Source organism: Dipodomys spectabilis, unplaced genomic scaffold, assembly GCF_019054845.1.
Source record: "Dipodomys spectabilis isolate Male_0828 unplaced genomic scaffold, ASM1905484v1 ptg000026l, whole genome shotgun sequence".
Lineage (NCBI taxonomy): Eukaryota > Metazoa > Chordata > Mammalia > Rodentia > Heteromyidae > Dipodomys > Dipodomys spectabilis.
In genome coordinates this window covers 5,054,382-5,069,093 of record NW_024870703.1, presented here as the reverse complement: position 1 = coordinate 5,069,093, position 14,712 = coordinate 5,054,382, and the positions used below count along the sequence as shown (strand labels likewise).

The following is a 14,712-nucleotide window of genomic DNA, read 5'->3' as shown; positions in this document are numbered from 1 at the left end:
ATACAACTTGTGGAAGGGGGAAGGCAGGGAAAAACTGGAGAGAGCAAGGGAAAGGGTGACATTATTCAAAAAGAAATGTCCTCTTTACCCGATTTATATTAACTGTAACCCCTCTGTACATTTCCTTTATAATAACAATTAAAATTGTTTTTAAAACTAAGGGACAGTGCCTAGGTCCTGAATTCAAGCCTTAGCACTGGCACTAAAAATAATAAGCTGGTGGGCTGGGATATAGCTCAGTGGCAAAGCACTTGCCTAGCAAGTGCAGTGTTCTAGGTTTGATCCCCAGTACCAAAAGAAGACAAGACAAAGAAGAAAACATATTCTGAAAGATGTCAAATGGGCTGGGAATGTGGCTTAGTGATAGGGTGCTAGCCTAGCATGCATGAAGCCCTAGGTTTGATTCCTCAGTACCACATAAATGGAAAAAGCTGCAAGTGGCGCTGTGGCTCAAGTAGAAGAGTGCTAGCCTTGAACAAAAGAGGCTCAGGGACAGTGCCCAGGCCCTGAGTTCAAGCCCTAGGACTGGTAATAATAATAATAATAATAATAATAATAATAATAATAATAAGAAGAAGAAGAAGAAGAAGAAGAAGAAGAAGAAGAAGAAGAAGAAGAAGGAGAAGGAAGAAGGAGAAGGAGAAGGAGAAGGAAGAAGGAGAAGGAGAAGGAGAAGGAGGAGAAGAAGGAGAAGAAGCAGCAGCTGGGTACTGGTGGCTCACACCAGTAATTCTAGCTACTCAGGAGGTTGGATCTCTGAGGATAATGGTTCAAAGCCAGCCCAGGTAGGAAAGACTGGAAAACTAGAAATGGTGCTGTGACTCAAGTGGTAGAGTACTAGCCTTGAGCAAAAGAGCTCAGGGATAGTGCCCAGACCCTGAGTTCAAGCTCTATGATGAAAAGAAAGAAAGACAGAAAATGAAAGAAAGAAAGAAAAAGAGAGAAAGAGAGAAAGAAAAGAGAAAGAAAGAAAGAAGAGAAAGGAAGAAAGAAAAAGAACTGAAAAGTGGTGGTGGGGACTTCAGCAACAAAATCTATGTAAGATTTTTCTAACAAAGAGTGCATGAAAAACTCCTTAGTTGGAAAGGAATATCAGCAGCCTGTAGCATCCACAATTAGTCCTACTATGCTTCTCACTGTCCATTCACTGCCATTTAACAGTATAGAGAGAAATGACTACTCCCTCTCTGCCCCCACCCCCCATGAAGTCCTGAATAGCCAGCTGCCTTATGTAAGGACTGGTCCTCTATACCAGGGGTGTATTTGTTACACACTATCTGAGTGGTTCCATTGTTCTTAGGCCTAGTGGAATACACCTAAGCATGTATACTCATAAACACACACATTTTTTTTTTTTTTTGGTCGGTCATGGGGCTTGAACTCTGGGCCTGGGCGCTGTCCCTCAGCTCTTCAGCTCAAGGCGAACGCTCTACCACTTGAGCTACAGCGCCACTTCCGGTTTTCTGGTGGTTTATTGGAGATGGGAGTCTCACGGTCTCTCCTGCCCGGGCTGGCTTTGAACCTCGATCCTCAGATCTCAGCCTCCTGAGTAGCTAGGATTACAGGCGTGAGCCACCAGCGCCCGGCTCACACACATATTTTTTAACCTCCACATATGTTTCTCAGTTCTTCATTTGTATTGTATAAGGCTCAAATAATCTGATCCTAGTTAGTGAATATTACAATCCATATTTACTAGGCACTCAAAAATCTTGTAATAACTTAAGGTCATAAATTATAGAATGATTTCAGTGTAGCAATACAATTCAGTTATATTGTATCAATACCACCAATGTCACAGAGCTGAAATAATGTTAAGATTTTTTTTAAAGTAGGGTAGAGGGAGCCATCAGGTCAGTAGCTCACATCTATAATCCTAGTACTTACCTGGAGATTGGGCTCTGCTAAACCCTAGCAAGCGAGGCCTGGCTTGAACAGTTTCTATTAGTGTAGGTCTTGGTAAGAACAGTGTCCCAACATGTTTCAAAGTGGTTTCTTTTCCTCTGTCTGGCAGAAGCAAAGAAGGGATTGTTTTCTGACATTTACTCTGAGAACTTGGCTGAGGACCTGAAGTGAAAGCTCACAACATGTGAGGTTGTGTGGCTGAGTCCTTCTGGTACATTTTACTCTTGGCTTTCTCCCCATCCAGCCTCTATCAATTATAATTCAGGTGTGTCTGTGCCACCTTGGTGCCAGTGGGTTGTTTTTGTTTTGTTTTGGTCTGGTCGTGGGGCCTGAACTCTGGGCCTGGGCGCTGTCCCTCAGCTCTTCAGCTCAAGGCTAGCCCTCTACCACTTGAGCCACAGCGCCACTTCCAGCTTTTTTCTTTTTGCTTCTGTGGTGCTGAGGAATCAAACCCAGGGCCTCATGCATGCAAGGCAAGCGCTCTACCACTGAGCCACCTTCCCAGCCCCCAGTGGGTTTTTTTTTGTTTTGGAACGTTATGATTCTCGGTATCCATTGCAAACTGAAGTTTGTTCTGCAACCTCAGTTCTCCTACTGATCTAACAATAGTTGTTTCTGTTTTCCCTCCCTCTCTCTCCCCTCCCACCCCTTCCTTCCTTCCTTCCTTCCTTCCTTCCTTTTCTCCCTCCCTCCATCCCTCCCTTTTTTTTTTTTTTCTTTTCTTTCTGTGCTGGTACTGGGGCTTGAACTAGGCCCTGATCATTCTTAGTTTTTGTTGCTTAATTAAGTGTGGCACTGTACCACTTGAGCATACTAAGTCAAGATAAAGAGTCTCATAGACTTTCTTGTCCAGCTGGCTCTGAACTGGAATTCTCAAATCTCAGTCTCCTGAGTATCTACGATTACAAGCCTGAGCACTAACACCCAGCTTTACTTAACTTTTAACTTTTCAGGATAGAGTTGCAACTTCTAAGCTACTTCCATGTAAAACTGTAAATCAAAATTCAGTAGGACACTGTTTTGGGAACCCAGACCCAAAATAGGTGGGGCAGAAAATTCATAAGGCCATTGTGGACAACAGGCTGGTAGATACAGTACTTCCAGGCACTACTAGTAGAAATTTCATCACATATTTCTTCTCTTAGCTTGGTTCCAGGGAAATAACAGTAACTTGCTGCTCAGATCTGAGCGATGACACAGGACTGTCTCAGAAAGCAACGTACCTAATCAAACCAATGATGCTGCTCATCGTTTATTTCACTATTATAACAACCACAAGAACAACTTAGCCCAGCCTCTGAGATAAATTCTCTATCCAACTTCCAATCCTCATTTTTACTTGCTACAGCATTGACATATTTGTATATGACAGTCATTTTTTTGTTTTGCAGTAGCTCAAAACAAAACAAAGCAAACCATGCTAACTAAGCCACTGTGAGGGCCACATTGTTTCCACGCAAGTGAACCACAGACCATTTAATCATGTTTACATTCAGCTCTTTGTTATTCTAATAAAAAAATCTTAAGTTCCTAAGGCAGCAGTACCTCATGACGATGGCATGTAAAGGATTCACAACATATCTAAAATGAAAAAGTCCTGGCTCCTGCTAATGACAACCTAGGTTATTCCGATGGTGAACCTTCCGCTACAAACAGCTATAAGATATTAAAAAGAAACAAAAGAGCTTAACACTGAACACCAGTGGCTTACATCTGTAATCCTAGCTACTCAGGAGGCTGAGATCTGAGGATCGAGGTTTGAAGCTAGCTGGGGCAAGAAAAGTCCATGGGATTCTTTTCTCCTTAACTACCTGAAAATCAGAAGTAGAGCTGTGGCTCAAATGGTAGAGTACCAGCCTTGAGCTAAAAAGCTAAGGAAAGTGCTTAGGCTCTGAGTTGGTGCAACAGTACCAGCAGGTACGCATGTGCATGCATATGCGTACATACACACACACACACACACACACACACACACACACACACACACACACACACATACACACCAGCTTTTGAAAGGATATAAAATTACTAACAAGATAATAGGAATAAAAGCATGAAGCAGAAGACAGTAGGAAGCCAGGGAGGTAAGGGGCCCTATTGTCTGGAGCATGTTTGCTGGTCTGGACCAGATAAAGCAGAATAGAACTGGATTTAAGGGAAGTTCAGAGCCCTATAAAGATCCAGAAGTCAAAGCCTGGGACTACCAATGATGGGGTAGAGCCCCAAAAGGGTACTTGAGATCTAAAAGACTGACTACCTCCTACCTCACCCCACTGCCAAGGGACCACAATTAGTTGCTTTGATGCTAAGCAGAATTGGGAGGGGAAAGAAATCCATCCCTGAGAGTTATAATCATGGCTGGTACCTTTCATGGATTCCAGTACAAATTCATTTCACTGAGTGATTCACGAAAATAGAAGTTATACGTTTCAAGTGGTACCAACCTAGTAGTTCCCCTGAAGACTAGCATAAGCAAAAGAAAATCTTTATACGAAAACACTTATTTCAGGCCTTAGGGGATTCACAGAAATAAAGCTTAAAAGCAGTGATTGAGCTAGGCACTGGTGGCTCACGACATAAACCTAGCTACTCAGGAAGCTGAAATCTGAAGATTGTGGGTTGAAGCAAGCCTGGGCAGAAAAGTCTGTGAGACTCTTTATCTACAACCAACCACCAAAAAGCCAGAAGTGTTGGGGCTGGGAAGGTGGCTCAGTGGTACAGTGATTGCCTTGCATGCATGAGGCCCTGGGTTTGATTCCTCAGCACCACAAAAGCAGAAAAAGCCAGTAGTGGAGCTGTAGCTCAAGTGGTGAGCGCTAGCCTTGAGCTGAAGAGCTGAGGGACAGCGCCCAGGCCCAGAGTTCAAGCCCCACGACCGACAAAAAAAAAAAAAAGCCAGAAGTGGAACCACATGTGTATCAAATGATAAAGCACTAGCTTTGAGCACAAAAGCTTAGGGCTAGCACCTAGGCCCTGAGTTCAAGCCCCAGAACTGGCAAAAAAAAAAAAAAAAAGAAGCTATGATTGACATATTGTAGAGGGTTACACAATAACAACATGATTCCATAGATAGAAAAATCTAGAGAGTCTACCAAAAGACAACCTAGAAAACAAATTCAGTAGAGTTACCAGACACAAAAATCAACACAAAATCAATACCAAAAAAATAGTAACATTCTTACATACCAAAATGAACTTGCTAAGAAATCAAGAAACTAATTAATGGGCCTACATCCTACAAAGCACAGAACAGCTCCCCATATGAGGATTTATCTTGTCTAAAATGTCAATGGTCCTGAGAAATCCTGTATTAGAAATACAAGTGGAATAGTCAAAAATCAAAATGATGCTGGGATTTCATGAGAAATCTAGGCAAGAGATATAAATTTGGGGGAAGTGGCGCTGTAGCTCAAGTGGTAGAGCGCTCGTCTTGAGCTGAAGAGCTGAGGGACAGCGCCCAGGCCCAGAGTTCAAGCCCCAGGACCAACCAAAAAAAAAAAGAGAGAGAGAGAGAGAGAGAGAAATTTGGTAATCGCCAACAAACAGGTATGGTTTCCAGCCTTGAGACTGGATGAGCTCAGCACCCAGGGATGGTGAAGAGTCTGCATGCCTGGGGCACAGCAAGAGGAACAGATTGGGCAGAAGGAGCAGAGGCAGCGAAGAAAGCTGGGGAAAACTAAGACAGACGATTGGAAGGACATGTAAAGGTTTAAAACTGAGGAAATGGGAGACAGTCTATAAATGAGGGAAGTCTACTCAGTGCCCACCGGAAGTGAAGGGTCTAGGATGATACTAATCCTTTAGCAATATGAGTGTCACCACTAGGTACACAGATTTTTACAAAGATAAACAGGGCCAAGGGAACTGACAATATATGCAGAGTAACAACTGTAATTAACTATGGCACTAACGCTTTGCAAGGAAGACATCAGGGAGTGGAGGGGTAGTCAAAAGGTGAAAGAATCAATGGGTTGTGAATATTGGGAAAGGAAAAAACATTATCAGGGCTAGAATTGTATTGTATGGCCCTAAAGTGAGATTCATATAATTAAGTCATGTAATTAAGATTATATCTGGGCCAGGTGCCAGTGGCCCATGCCTGTAATCCTAGCTACTCTTCTAGGCTGAGATCTGAGGATCGCAGTTCAAAGCCAGCCCAGGCTTTGAACTCTTATCTCCAATTAACCACCAGAAAACCAGAAGTAGTGCTATGGCTCAAGTAGTAGAGTGCTCCCCTTGAGCTGAAGAGCGCAGGATAGCAACCAGTCCCAGAGTTCAAGCCCTTTTATGACTGACAAAAAAAATTTTTTTTTTAAATTTGTAGCTGGGTGCTGGTGGCTCATATCTGTAATCACGGTTCAAAGCCAGCCTGGGTGGGGAAAGTCCATGAGAGTCTTATCTCCAGTTAGCCACCAGAAAACTGGAAGTGGCACTGTGGCCACTAGAGTGGTAGCTAGTCTTGAGCAAAAAGAGCTCAGGGACAGCACTCAGACTTGGAGTTCAAGCCCCATGACACAAACAACAAAAAGGATTATAGAGTATAATGGAAGGGATGACATTGATCAAGATGCATTGTACTCATAACCTGACGTATGGAACTGTAATTTCCTGTACAACTACTTAATAAAATTTTTAAAAAAAGAAAGTTAATTTAAAAAAGAGGAGAAAAGAACAACTGCTTTATGCAAATATAGTGTAACATGAGATTTCAATAGCAATTTTATGTTATGCTAGTTATGATAGGATAAGAAAGGATGTTTCTTATGAATTAGTGAAAGCTATTCCCCAATAATCAAAAATATATACACCTAGAGAAATGTTCCCACTTGAATCATTTGAATAAATTGTTTTATGTAAGTAATGCATTTTCATGATTCAAGAAAGTCAAAACAATAGAAAGATTTATGCGCTAAAAATAAACTGGGAGGGAAGAGGTAACATTGCCCAAAAAGAAATGTACTTTTTACTTGATTTATGTAACTGTACAACACCTTTATAATAACAATTTTTAAAAAATATTATAGAGGGCTGAAATTAAGACTCAAGAGTGTAAGAAGAAAAGTACAGGAAGAAGAGAACATGAAAGAATGGCTTTACATATGAGGTGGCAGAAACAATTTCACATGTAGCCTGGTTATCTGATAACTGGTCATAAAAAAACCCAGTTTCAATGTAGCATTTGTATTCAAACACTATCGGTCATTCTGTTCTGCTTCAAAGATATAATTTACAAGGCAAGAGGAAATGGCTACCAGTTAGGTGTATCTGTTCATCCGGCTGGAAGTGTCCACCTTTGCAACACTATGGGGTTTTTGTTGTTGTTGTTTGAGTCAGGCCTGGAACTTAGAATTCTCCTGCCTCAGAGGCAGGAGGATTCTGAACACTGGATTACAGGTATGTGCTACCACACAGGGCTACATCTTAACTTCCAGTAGCCATGTATTCCTTTCTCAAAAGGACATTCCTTTCATCAAAAGAACATTGTGATAAGGTTATTGATACTGTTCTTAGCTTCTCTCCATTTGGGGATTATTAAGGCATAGAGAATTGAGACGAATGACCAAAGTCCCAAGTAACAAAGTCGAAGTCACAACTCTGTCCCTTGAACCACAAGCCACAACTCCTGCCTTGTCCTTTCAATTACACCTGTGCAAAGGTGCAATTACACCTACCGCTCAAGGTGGGAGGTGCACAACACACTAGAAGGAGTGCCTCAGTTGTACTCAGAAGCCCGAATTAGCTATATGTATCCTAGAACATGCTACCTAGTCTCTATTTGCTTCAGTTTTCTGGCATGGAAAATAAAGATAAGCACTCTTCGACTTACTTCAGCATACTTAAGAAAGAAGCTAATGTACTTGTGCAAGCCCATAGTAAATATTAAGAGCCACATAAAAGGCATGAATATTATTTAAGGTCCAGCTAAGCCCTACTTAATCTGAGGAGCTTTATAGCCTTTCAGTCCAGCCTGCAGTGCATTCTCCCTTACCATTTCCTGCTCTATTATTTATCTCAACACTTGATATTTATATTTTCTTTGATATTGCTAACTTAAATATTTCCAGGTCAAGGAGCAGCTGGGAGGTACAATCCTGTTGATCCCTGGTATTATAACATCAGGTCCCAATAAAGACTTATTCTCAAGTGGTATTGCCCACCTAAAAAAAAAAAGAAAAAAGAAAAAGCTGAGAACAAAAGCTCATCTCATGCCTATACTTCCAGAAGCAGAGAACAGGATAGTGGTTTGAGGCCAGTCCATATATAAAGAGTTTGTCGGACCTCCACCCCAACAAGCAAAAGTTGGGTATGGTGGCCCACCTCTGTCATTATGCACAAGGGAAAATTATTTGAGGTCAGCTTAGGCATAAGCATAGCTCAAGTGGTAGGGCACCTGCCTAGCCAGTGCAAGGCCCTAGTGCAACACCAGTATTATTAAAAAAAAAAAAAATCTATCTTCCCTCCATGGAGCCTAGCCCAGGGCTATGAGCTTTGTTTGTATGATCAGTCCATGAATACACTGATGCAGCTGAGAGCAGAATCTGACCCTTCTGTGACCACAGGCTCATTTCTACAAGGAAAAATAAACATGTTGTTTTTAGTGCCAGGATGTACTCAAGCGTTTCCTGCACGAGAAATACATGTTGCACCACTGGGTAGTCACCCCTCACCCCACCAGCCAAGAAAAAATGTTTTTAAAGCTTCCCTGGAGTATGTAGTTATATCCATGGATGTTTAACCAAGAAACAGAGTTTTCTCCATAACAGAAGCTGGTTGACCACATCAACTACTTGAAGAAGCAGAACATGGCCCAAGAGTCACCCCAGAGGGACAGATTACTCTCCAAGCATTCTCGTTGGGATAAGACAACTTCATGTCAAATGAAGAGAAGAAAGTGGGGAGAAGGCAAGCAATAACTCAATGCATATCCTACAAAATTAATAAGAGCAAGGGAAAGGGCAGGTTGGGAAGGATAGGTAAGAATGTCAAAAGGGGTGACAGTGATCAAGACTCATTGTATTCATAAACTGCTGTTGGATGACAACTTCTTTGTGCAACTACTAAAAAATAAAAATATTTTTGTTAAAAAAAGGCAATTTCATAGGAAGACTCTCACTGGACCCATTTGCAAGGTAGGTAGTTCAGTTTGACTTCTATAGGAAATGAGGTTTTCCACTGGAGTGGGGTAAAATCCATATTCTGTAATTTGTTGGTGGTAAGGGGGCTTGAACTCAGGGTCTGGGTGCTGTCCCTGAGCTGTTTTGCTCAAGGCTCTACTACTTTGAGCCACAGCTCCACTTCTAGTTTTCTGGCGGTTAATTGGAGAAAAGAGTCTCATGGACTTTCCTGTCCCGGCTGGCTTTGAATCATAATCCTCAGATCTCAGCCTTCAGAATAGCTATGATTACAAGTGTGAGCCACCAGTGCTTGGCTCACAAATCCCAGTTTGTTAACAGTACTTTACCTTATCTTTGTAAACAAGGGTACTAGGGCTTGGCCGAGGCTTGTCCTTGAATGAGTACGAGGCCATCTGCTTCTTTAACAGCTCTAGGAAGTCAGGAGGCTTGTAGTGTGGAACATCAACAAATGTTGGATCATTTCTTTGTACAAGAGGTGGCCTTTTTCTTCCTTCATTTTTAAAACTGTATGTTGTTATCACAGGATTTAACAGAGATTCCTCAATAAAAGTTTTCAAGTGGTAAGTACCAGGTATAGGAGTATTCTGTGGAAAATTGGATCTGTTTTAAAATGTGTCAACTTGCAACTTTTCCCGAAGAATTGCTTTTGACAGGTTCATTATGAAGTAGCATTTCTCTTTGTTTCCAAGTTTAATGAAATTCTATCTAGTATTATAAACACTCTTGACAGAACAATTATTTCAGAATAATTGTGATTACCTCCTTTATGAAACAACTGCTGAATTATCAAAAACAAACAAAAAGGGAACTATAGTTACAGGCTAACTTTTTAAAAGGTAACTTTAAGTCTATACTTATATTTATGATTCAGATTTGACCAGCTTTGATTCCAGGCCTGTAGGTGATATTTGTTATGATGGTTTCTTGGCTAAAAGCTGCTCTACTTCTGCTTAATAAGTAAGTTTCAAACTAGCCTTTAAACAGCAAGCTGAAAACTAATAAATAACATGAGGCTCAGGGTGAACTGGCAGAGCATATGATGGTTTAGTCAAAGAAGTGATTTTATGTGTTTGTTTGTTTGTTTTTTTAATGTCAGTACTAGGGCTCAAACTCAGGGCCTTGAGCTCTTGACTTACTCTCTCCCAGCTGGCACTCTAGTACTTGAGTCATGCTTCCAGTTCTAGCTTTTTGCTGGTTAATTGGAGGTAAGAATCTGTTTGTCTGTAACCCTCTATCTTTAGATCTCAGCCTCCCAAGTAACTAGTATTACAGGCGTAAGTCAACGGCTTACGCCTGTAATCTTAGCTGTTTGGGAGACTAACATCTTGAAGATAGAAGGCAGAAAAGTCAAGAGACTCCATTTCCAAAATAATCATTAAACAGCAGGGCTAGAGACATGGTGTAAATGGTAAACAGAGAACTAGAATCTGAATAAGTATGAGGTACTGAGTTCAAACCCTCCAAAACACCTCCCAAAATAAAGAATAAAAAACTAATTTCTTTCATACACTAATACTAAAATTTATAAGTATGAAATGAGACTCATTTCATGGTTCATGTAGAAACAACCATTGTTTTCTTATTGTTACTGACAAACAGCAAAACACTAAAATCTTAATGGTAATAAAAATAATTTGAATAAGAAAAGACTGAAATATACACACTTTTAAGGTTATTCTCCACCATCCTTCTCTTTCATAAGATGATCTTCTCCGAGTTGGTTTCTATCAACAAACATAAAATATGCTTAGTCATTTGAAAGGCGATCCCTTGAAATGAAATATAACTTATAAAATGTTTTCTAAAAGAAGTTAATGCCTGCAAATGGATAAATTGTTAAAATGAAAGCTATATGAAAAATGTTGCCTATATTTTCTTTTTCATATTTTATGACCATAAATTCTTTTAAGTATCTAAACTCTTTTTGGTGAAATTAGAGTAATAAATATTCTCACATCAGTGTGAAATAAAACTTACTAGGTGAAATAAAACTTGATGTTCTTGGATAGTAAAAGTTGAGTTTGGGCCATAGCTCCCTTATTGAGTAGTTAAGTGCACTGGGTGAATTGCTCAACCCTCACACACATCTCCTCCGCAAATGGCTCAAGTAGTACCTGCCTACCAAGTACAAGGAGGTCCCAAGTTTAAATTCCAGCATATTAAAAAAAAAAAAAAAAGGTGAGCACAGTTCAGGCCTATAATCTCAACACTTGGGAACTTGAAGCAACCTAGGACACACGACAAGACCCCAAAACAAACAAAAGAAAATGATGGAAGGGGTGACATTAGGATGCATTGTACTCACAAGTTGATATGTTGAATTGAAACCTCTTTGCACATCTACTTAACTGAAGAAAGTCATAAATTTGATCAAAGTTTAAAAGTATTTGATCATATGTTTACAAGTATCATAATACCCAAATGTTGTGGCTCATGCCCATCATCCTAACTACTCAGGAGGCTGGTATCTGAGGATCACGATTCAAAGCCAGGCCAGGCAGGAAAGTTTGTGAGACTCTTATCTACGTTAACTACCATAAAAGCTCAAGGATAGCACCAGACCCTGAATTCAAGCCCCAGGAATGGTGCACACATACATACATACATACCAAGTATCATAATAAAACCCATTATTTTGTATAGTAGTAATACTACCTACAACAATGCTCAAAAAATTGTAATTTGCGTGGGGGGGGAGGGGGGAGGGTGGGAAGGGAGGTGAAGGGTAAACAAAGGAGGAGGCTGCAATGCTTGGTAAGAAATGTATGCATTATCCTGCCCTTGTAATTGTAACCCCTCTGTACAGTATGTTCTCAAATAAAATAAAATAAAATTAAAAAAAAAATTGTAACTTGCTGACGGCTCATGCCTGTAATACTAGCTATTCAGGCTGAGATCTGAGGATCACAGTTCAAAGCCACCATGGGCAGGAAAGTCCATGGCACTTGTATCTCCAATTAAGCACTAGAAAACTGGAAGTGGGGGCTGGGAAGGTGGCTCAGTGGTAGAGCGCCTGCCTTGCATGCCTGAGGCCCTGGGTTCGATTCCTCAGCACCACATAAGCAAAAAGAAAAAAGCCGGAAGTGGCGCTGTGGCTCAAGTGGTGGAGCGCTAGCCTTGAGCTGAAGAGCTGAGGGACAGCGCCCAGACCCAGAGTTCAGGCCCCACGACCGGACCCCCCCCCCCAAAAAAGAAAAGAAAACTGGAAGTGGCACTGTAGTTCAAGTGGTAGAGCACTCGCATTGAGTTGAAGAGATCAGGGACAGCACCAGGCCCAGAGTTCAAGCCCTATGACCGACCCAAAGGAAAAAAAATTATAGCTTTCATTTTTTACACCCCATCTGCTAAATGCAGCAGCAATTATTTTGGTATTCATCAATTTCCAGGAAAGCTCTTGTTTTAATATAGGCACACTAAACAAATGTATTATTCCACATTTTAGTTCCTGTCCACAGAACATAGCTGTTAGTCTGTTCCTTTTACACTATTTCTAATAAGTAAAAGAATCAAGATACTAAGTTCTTTCATTTCATTTTATAATGCTTATTAGTACTTTGAAAGGAGTTATCTCAAGCAAGCATATATTAAACATAACAAACTCCTGTATAAAAAGGGTTGATATCATTCATTCTTCCTCTCATAACTGAAATGCATCTGAGCAACACTGGGTATTAGTTTTACTATGAAATACGTGTATTTGTATAAAAAATAGCTTCATACAACACTGCTAAGTCCAAATTTCTCCCATATATTCCTTACTAATTTATGTGGAATCTTCTGGGCATATGTTACAATCACAAAGAAAACTTTCTCAGGCAGGTCAAGACAGGTATCTACTTGTTCTCAAAGCATATAAGTCGGGTGGGAAGGAGCAGGGAGAAGCCCAGGGAATAAATCCAAAGCAAGGTAATGGTCCACCACAGTTCAGACAAAAGAAGGTTAAACATTTCTCACCTCAATTTATTTAAGAACTAGATAAAGACAATTGCATATCTTTTACACATTCTAAAGAGGAAAGACAAAAGGTGTTTGAATGAGAAAACCTCATCTTCCTCTCCCCAGGAGGGAAAGGGTAATAATCCTAATAGTTCCACTGAAGCAGTGTCCAGAGCAATTAGTAATGGGAAAAATAGGGGGCGGGGGGCGCGGAGGACGGAAGGGGAGGATAGGGAGGCAACAAAGGAAAAGGAAATAGAGATCAAATAAAATAAAGACAGGAAGAAAGGAGAGATGTAGGAAGAAAGCAGGGTAGGGAAAGAAACTAGGATGAGAGGTTAGGGGCGATTGGAATTGAGTGGTGGGAAAAGGTCTGTGGCGGGCGCAGGGACGAAGGTCGAGGGGACATAGTTGAGGATGACCTTACCCGCAGTCTGAGTAGGGAGTCATCGTGCATCAGATTCTCTCTCAGTTCTGTAGTAGAGGTGATGGAGATGGCTGGCTGGTCCATTGTGGCCTTAGCCTTGTCCCTTCCCAGGCCCAGGCCGTTCAGGCGTTTTCGTTGCTAGGAAGCGGCCCAGAGTCCTGTACGTTGTCTCCAGAAGTGGGGGCAGGGAGGCCCCCCGGGCTGAGCTTCGGAGTCAACCGTTACTGGTTCAAGGCGGGTTTGTAGGGGGACTTGAGGGTATCCAAGCTTCCTCCCAACCTCACGCCCGAGACTGGGAGACTGCTTCGAATCATGCTTAGCTTTAAGGCAGAGGTCTGCCTTCCTCCCCATTTGTCCTCCCCAAAGAATTGTGGTCTCACTTCTAAAGTGGGCAGTGGACAGGTTTGGCCAGCTGTGAAGTCACAGATCACCTGTTTTCACATTGGCCTCTTTTCATCCTAGAATCTTTTTTTTTTAAGTCCCTTAAGGTAAGTTCCATGTGTGTGCGCATGTGTATGTGTGTGCCCTTACTGGGATTTGAACTTTGGGACTTCCACACTTGCTTGGATTTTTTTGCTCAAGGCTGGTGCTCTTGAGCCACATTTCCACTTGGGCTTTCTGCAGGTTAATTGGAGATAAGTCTGTCATAAACTGCTTTGTTAAATAGCAACTCCTAAAGATAATACAAATTTTAGTCTCACAAACTTACCTGCCAACACACACACACACACACACACACACACACACCACACACACACACACACACCCCATTATGACAGAGCAGTACTATATAATGGCTTTGTGTATTCTTGTCCTTGAACTCAGGCCCTACACTCTGTCCCTGGCCTCTTTGCTCAAGGCTAGCATTCCATCACTTGAGCCACAACACCACTTCTGCTTTTTCTGCTTATGTGGTACTGAGGAATCAAACCCAGGGCCTCATGCATGCAAGGGAAGCTCTCTACCACTGAGCCGCCTTCCCAGCCCTTTATCAGCTTTTTTCTTCTGCACATTGATGACTTGCAAGATTCTCTGACACAGTTCAGGCACACCCTGCACCAGGAGCCCCCCCCCCTTCTCTTTGAGATTTTAATATGCATATCATCTTTTGAAGGGTACTACTATAATCCATTCTTTGGCTTTACTTACAGATAGAAAAAATGAAAATCCCATGTTTCAGGTGTTTAAAATTAGGTGAGAAATGCTTTGTGTAAACGAGTGCAATTAAGATAGATGCAGGGTCCTTTGGGTCATAATAGCTGACCTTGAAATTTTCTAAGGGGTCAAAAAAGAGTAACATTCATTCGG

The 14,712-nt window shown here is 41.4% G+C and overlaps 1 protein-coding gene across 1 annotated transcript in view; it reads right to left on the bottom strand.

The window, feature by feature from the left end:
* Stpg4 (sperm-tail PG-rich repeat containing 4) overlaps positions 1-13,488 on the bottom strand; it is a 28,170-nt gene extending 14,682 nt beyond the window's left edge. The window contains exons 1-3 of the mRNA XM_042675450.1: positions 13,405-13,488; positions 10,706-10,765; positions 9,368-9,625 (exon numbers count right to left, since the gene is read on the bottom strand). Coding sequence (XP_042531384.1) covers positions 9,368-9,625; positions 10,706-10,765; positions 13,405-13,488 — 402 coding nt within the window. The remainder of the gene's footprint in view (positions 1-9,367; positions 9,626-10,705; positions 10,766-13,404) is intronic.
* Positions 13,489-14,712: the final 1,224 nt, after the last annotated feature.